Source organism: Natrix helvetica (assembly GCF_964273705.1).
Source record: "Natrix helvetica genome assembly, chromosome: 2".
In the NCBI taxonomy this organism is placed as follows: Eukaryota; Metazoa; Chordata; class Lepidosauria; order Squamata; family Natricidae; genus Natrix; species Natrix helvetica.
In genome coordinates, this window is record NC_138552.1 from 127275783 (window position 1) to 127283127 (window position 7345).

General features: G+C 36.1%; 1 protein-coding gene across 3 annotated transcripts in view; it reads left to right on the forward strand.

Annotated features, from left to right (window-relative positions):
* Window positions 1-7345, forward strand: part of EHBP1 (EH domain binding protein 1) — a 279410-nt gene that overhangs the window by 180645 nt on the left and 91420 nt on the right. For all 3 annotated transcript variants that reach the window (XM_081941545.1, XM_081941543.1, XM_081941544.1), the window contains one exon: window positions 690-833. In XM_081941545.1, coding sequence (XP_081797671.1) covers window positions 690-833 — 144 coding nt within the window. The remainder of the gene's footprint in view (window positions 1-689; window positions 834-7345) is intronic.

Genomic DNA, 7345 nt, shown 5'->3' on the forward strand with positions numbered 1-7345 from the left:
AATCTGGCACAAAGCAGAATTGATGAGCAAGAGAGGCAGAACCAGTCCAACACACCGCAACGAGGCTACAAATGCTTGGACTTCTTTTGGGGAGTAGTGTTGCCCCGTGGAAATTCTGCTAATTTATAACCGGGTTATTTCTGATATAGGCCAGATGGGAAGGGGTAATTTCCGTTGTTCTTTGCTTGGCCCAGCTTCTTCACAGTTGCAGTGATTTTCAATTACTGGATTTTTATGATGCGTCCTACATTAGATGGGGCAGCCAGGAAGCTGCCTGCACCTCACCAGCATACCTAGAACTCTCCTTTAATGTATAAGTCCCAGAAAATTGCTGTTTGAGGGCTGGATGGTGGTAGTTAAGGGGAAAAAATAAAAGTTACGGCTTCTTACTGGAGCTCTAAATATAGTTCTCCTCTAAAAAAAATTGGAATCCTGGCCTTATTAGCTTTTGGAATGCACTGCTCTGGATGCTGTAGAAACTTGTTATGGCCCTCTAGGTTAAAGTAGTTTTTAAGCCACTAGCAAGCAACCTCTCTTACTGCTATTTGGATTTTTGTCTTCTTCTATTTCTCTTGGAAAGTACCTCGGCTTTTCTTAGCAGTGCAGTACAGTACTATGGGGTAGGTAGGCTAATTTGGGGCATTGTTGTCTTTCAACATAACATATTTTGCCTTTTATGTATTTTGAAGCAACGAATGTTATCAAGACAAGAAGAGTTAAAAGAACGTGCAAGAGTCCTGCTGGAACAAGCAAGAAAAGATGCCGCTTTAAAGGCAGGAAACAGACAGTTCTCCAGTTCAATCGTCCCAGGCCGCTCTAAGCAACTGACTGATGTAAGAAATGTTCATTATTGTGACCTATACAGAAGTATATTTGCTTTTACCTTTGTGTCTGGATGTGGGGATGTGCTTTTGGTTAGCGATACTGTTGCTGGCTGTAACACACTAGAACAGCAAAATATGGAGAAAACAGCAGAGAATTATTTAGGGGTGATTCTTGCTATCCTACGAATGCTGAGCATTGTCCTTCTCCTACCAAGAGCCGATTATTTCCCTACTGACTAAGGCCAAGGAAAGATCGCAAGTCCGTTGAAAGCTGTGCTCTTTGAGTGCCAGCTGATTTAAGATACTAAACAGATGAAAGGCAAAGTTATCTGTCATGCTGCAGCAATCCACCCAATACTGTTTGTCACAGTGACCCTCCTTTTATCATTAGAATGAATTATTCTGATGGCTAAGCAAACCTGGGTCCAATGGGGAGGCAGCTGCAGTTGCCTATTACTCCACCAGTAACCTCAGTGCTGACCTGAAGAGGTCTGTAATCTCTGGAGATGAAAGCTAATTAAATTTTTATGCAATCCTTCCCAAAGCAGAGATTGCCTACTGTGTCATATCATGTGCTGTAATTTTGCAATTCTTAACACTTGCACATGAGAAATTGTGTGAGTGCTGCAGCAGTTATTTTGCTAATGACTACCGTTTGGCCAAAATGTTCTTTCAAAAAACAGTTGAGTTGTATTTGCTGGGGTAAATTGCCTTGCCCCAATCCTACCAGTCTTGTCTTGACTTGACTAGCATTTCTCTGGGTATAAACTGTTAGGAGCTTTTTAATTACTGGCTTCATACTAATAATTTTTATCTTTTAAAAATAATTTCCCTTCTACGCAACTGAGCCATAATTTAGGAGCATCAAACTTTTGTTAATTCTGTTAGAATGGCAGGTGGTTAGGATAGTTTGTATTATTGTTTTGCTAACAGTCAAGACTTTATATACATACAATGAAGTATTTCTGGAGTCCAAAATACTTGCAGAATAATGTCCTAATATATTCAGTGTTGCATATAACTCTTATGAAATTCAGTCTTTATTATTTAGTTATTAACCTTCACAATGGACAGTCTTTCTGCGGTACTCCTTATCCAACAATTATCCAATGTCTCTTCCCCCACCCCACATACACACTACACACTCTCTGTGCTTCTTAATTGTGCCCCTACCCATCTTTGCCATAAACCATGTCTCTTGGGAGGGAATACGTATTTGCCCATTTTTGTTCATAGTGCTGTAATGTGTTTATTATGTTCTATTAGTAGCTGAGGGGAAGAGCAATTGTATCATTATTTAAGAATAATATTTTCTAGTAGAGTTGGGATACACTTACTCCAACTTACCTTAACAGTGAAAAATTAATTTCCCATTTATTTCTTTTCAGAAATGTTCATTTCCTACTTCATGAAAAGAAATAACATGTTTCAAAGTTTAGCATCTGTCTCTTTTTTTTTTGTGATGGCGTGGGGGTGGAGAAGAGCATGATCATTTAGTGAGAAAAAAAATGACAAGTGACCACAGAGGCACTTAGAAGTCTGTGGAAAAATAGGAAGGAGGAAGAGTTGGAAGCATCTTTGAACAACTTTGGTTGATTTGTATAGTCCTGCCTAAAGACAGACAACCTCAAGAAACTTCGGCTCCTCTGTCTTTAGCTTAATTCAGAACATGGGAAATGAATGTGGTGCTAACTGGCATTAAATGGACAACACAGAAGTGTTAGTTTTGATCCATGATTACATTCAATATAGGAGTATCCTTATGAATCTGCCTATTAGCTAAGATTATGAGTTCTCCTTGTTAGCCCATAATCCTGGTCTTATATGAGAGGCACTACCTTATTTTGAGTAACCCCCACCTTGTAAAATACCTTACAAAAATGAGAAGTGGTCCAATTTTGTAACTTCAAAAGTTGTTTTATTTATTTTAGTTGGCCATTTCTGGAATTATAATGCATGCTATTTTTTTACTACATACATCATTTTTATTGTTTATCTTTTGGCTTCTATACATTTAGCCAGTAGTTAGAACTGATGTATTAGTTTTATGATGTGTTATATGTTTTGTAAGGTACCTGGATGCTTTAAAACTAAAAGGCATTTAGTAGTGAATGAGAATGTTGCATTCAAATTAATTAATGCATTCATATCAGTAGCTCACTTCTTCTTAATTTCTCCTGGAGAGGGTGTGGGATGCATATTCTTGAGGACTTTGGTCCGATTACTCTCCAGGAAATACTAAACGAACAATTCCTTTGGCTGTGCCATTCAGCCAAGTTAGATTTAATCATTTTTAGTCATCCACTTATTTCCTTTTCTGTTCAGCTCTTTTTATCTCTTTAAACATTTCACACATGTGCAATCATCATAATAGTTCAGTGTTTTGCAAGGAGTGATTACCTAACCAGGAATGATGTAATTGAACAGATTTATAAAAAAAATAAAATCTGCTTTGTTCTGTTGCTGTCACAATTTCAGCAGCCTTTCTTTATTTAAAGATAGGCAATACCTAATTGGTTTCAAAATTATTCCAAGTATTTGGTTTTTCCACATAAGCCTGGATCTGCATTTATAAAATCACTGGAAATGATATTTGCTTACCTGTCTGAGATAAGCTAAAGGCAATTAAAACATCTTAAAATGGCTGATACTAGTAGTGAAGATGTAGCATAGCATAACCAAGGGTGTGTGCTTGTCAAAGTTAATTTCATTCTTTGTAAAAGCAGAAACTCTTTGATGCTGTGAGAATTGCATATGTTTGCTGTTAATGCTGGGTTAGAGAAAAACCTGTCTTCAGGTGTATGGGGGGAGAAGGGGTTTTTGTGATGCTAGGACAAACCCCTTTCTCTAAAGAAATGTGCTTCATTTTCATATTTTATCTCTTTCTATTTCTTTTCCTTTGGTGGTCAAATTAGAAGAAAGAAAACAATTTTCTTTGGCATGTACATGATTGTATAATTTACCTGCATTCCACTATTGTATAATATACGGCCCATACTACTGCTCTTTAGCATCAAGTCCTTTGCAAAGTCTTAGACAATTGGGTGGATCCTACAGTATTGTTAGAAATTTTATTTCAAGTGTCAGCTTATTTGGTTATAAGCTGGTCAGCTTTCATTGTTATCAACTATTGTGGTATTTTATCATTCTAGAATTCCAGTGCAAAGTATAAAAGTCAGACAAAAGTAGATGCGAAAAACATCCACATGCACACTTACTGTTGTGATTAGATGGACATGTGGGAGACTAGAAAGGCTGAGCTGAACAGCACAATTTTTTCGAAGCATGACTCAATCCTATCCTTGAATCACCATTTTGGGCAGGTGGGATAGGCTGTTTTCTTACACTAACCTAAACCATAGTGTAAATGTATGTTGTCGTTCCATATGTAAAAAACAGCAACAGAAAAGCAACATCTGAACTCAGTCTGTTGGGACATTTATTTTACCAATCAGCTTGCATTATTTCTTCCCAATGCAGCAAATGATGTTGCAAAGGGCAATAGACATTTAATAGCAATTGATCATTTTACTACATCAGCATTAATAGAAAATAAAATACTACTTTTTACCTTTCTAGCGTCAAGGAACCTCTAAGATAAATATTTTTCTTTGAAGAAATACTAGCTTATTGGGTTTAGGCATTGACCTATTACTGCCTAGGAACCAATCATCTTGTGAAGCCTAAGCCTAGATCAGTGTTTCTCAACCTTGGCGACTTTAAGTCCTGTGGACTTCTACTCCTAGAATCCACCAGCCAATTCTGGGAGTTGAAGTCCACAGGACTTAAAAGTCACCAAACATTGCCTTAGATCCTTCTTGAAAAATTGGCAATTGTATGTAATTTGTGCCATTTAAAAATATTTGTAGCTTAATTGTAGAGATGGTGGCATTGTTATGATAGGCCATGGCAGCAGGAAGCGCAAAATGATGAAAGCAACATCACAGTTTCTCAACATAGTCCCTGCTTATTTATATGTACAAAAGAGGTAGAACCGGCAGCATTATAACACAGCTGTGCTCTCACCATTTTGGCAGAAGAAGCCTGCAGATGCTAATGAGCCACAGGAACTCTACTATGCTCTGGAACATAGCCCAAATTCTTGCCAATTGCATATTGGAAGGTATAAGCAAACTTGTCTTCTCATAGAACTCAGTAAAGCTTCTTCACATTCTACAGAATCCCAAAGCTTCCAGGAACATTCTCACAAAACGTTAGTGGAACAAATGCAAATGTAGAAGGGGCAGTGGTTGTATTTTGAAATTTAAGAAGGATGCTTGTTTCCTCAGTGTCAGTGCACCATTTAAAGCAAAGCATTTCCATATTGAGCAAGTTTATTATCAGGTTGCTTGTTTTTGGTTCAAGTTTTGCCCCAAAACCATGATCACTATTATACAAACAAAATATAATTATATTAGGGCAATGAATTTTATCACTATGAATTTTACAGCAGAAAAGCTATAAAGAGCTCAATATTTTCCATTGTATAAAGGCTTGAGCTTCATTGGAAGAGGTATTAAAATTGTCTGAGCCAGAAAAAAGTTATAGATCTTAATGAACTTACACCAATAGTGGTATTGATATTTCTAGATTTAAGCAAAAAACAGAATAAAAGTTTTTTTTAGTTTGCTGTAGGTTTTTTATAGAAGTTATAGCTATATTTTATAGAAGATATTTCTCCTTATCTAGAAAGTAAAATTACTCTTTTTAAACAACTTTTAAAAAGCACTGCCAGGTTCCTAAATTACTAGGGCTTAGATTATCAATAATTTCTTTTTAAGAAATTAGAAATGTAAGAGAATACAGCTGGCTACTATCAGTTAAACCTACAACAGACTTTGTGTCCTTTCTAAACATATTGATGGATGAGATTTTATATTATGTCAACCTTGCCCCTTTGATGGTAATTGGAAAATATTGATTTAAGGTTGGAAGTCTAATCTGTCATGCTGATAATTGTCACCAGATTTAAATATGATCCCCAGATTGTCTTTAGATTACAAAAGAAGCAGTTACCACCACCTAATTGATAAAAAGACTGAACATTATTTGATAATCCATGAGAGCTCATAACTTATTTAATATTAGCCATATTTGTCTTCCAAATAGACCCCTAAAAAACTGACAAATGTGGTTTAAGGTGATAAGAGTATTCACCTCAATATTTAAATTCTGATTATGACACTTTTTTCTGCTGCATTGTCTTATGTGAGAGAAAATGACAAGGAACTGCAGAGGAACACTTATAAAAAGTGAACTTATTCTGATTAAAATAGTAATATATATAGTTTGATATATTTTCACTAAGGAAACGATCTCACACTAATTTTATATCAAAGAATGAAGGAGGTTTCTAATATTCTGAATTTTTGCACTGTCTGGTGTTTTATCTATTGTTTATACTGTGTTTTGGGGACTGAGAAAGGGCAAAATACATAATTTACAAACATGCAGTTTAGCCTGTGTATCTCCGATATCTACAAGCCATAATTGGAGGGGGGGCATATGCAGAATAAAAAGAAATGTTTAATATTAAACCACATCTATGTAACCAAGATCTGGAAGTACATGAAGCAATTAGTTCTACAACTGACTCTTTCTGTTTTATAGAAAATAAGCAAAGCTGTCATTACTTCAGTCATAGCAATCATAATTTTTTATGATATAAAATGGTGATTTGTTTGAATTCTGCTGACCATCTGAGCATAACAAAAATGCCTGCTACCCAATTTAGCAGTGTGTTTCTAAATGAGATCATGCAGAAGCTCCATAATCTAACCTAGATCCAAAACTTACATGTTTTCCTCTCGTTTGTCCTTTAAAGACTGCCAAGGAAGTGGTCTCTGTTTCCAAAATATCTGTTTTGTAAGAACCCCTCCTTTTTTAACCACTGGGGATGCTCTTTTTGTACTGCAACTAATGACCATAAATGTTTTTGCGTTTTCATTTCATCCCAGAGCCATACGTTTCATTGCATTTCTCAGCATGCATGACAGTAGAGTTTAAATCTTTATTCATTTCATTTTAAAATGTTTCTTTTGTTCTCCTTATCATGTTTCTGGCTTTCCCAAGGATATGTGCTTTGCCTTGAACGAAAAGTCACATGTGCATTACTAATTGTGTGCCATTGTATTTACATTTCCTAGTGGTGGCACTGTGAAGCTACTAATTCTTTTGCTTCACTTGATGTAAAATAATCTGAGCTTCTTTGATAGTGCTGAAACAGTATTAATTGTTTTGTACATTTCTTGGTCACTCTACTTAGGTGGTCTTCATAATCTATTAGAACTTTCAGCCAGATTTTGTAATGTCATGCCTCCAGCAGTGATTAAATTGGTAATTAATGAAGAGTCTTTGGCAATGTAACCCACATCCCATTAATTTTCCTTTTCCCCCCTTCAAATTTTTTTTTAGAAGTTGTCATCTCTGTCAGAAAGGATTGCGCCACCTTGCTACAGCCCCTTGGAATCAAATCACAGCGGCTTGATTTTTGCAGCCATTAGTAGATCAGAGCAGTAATT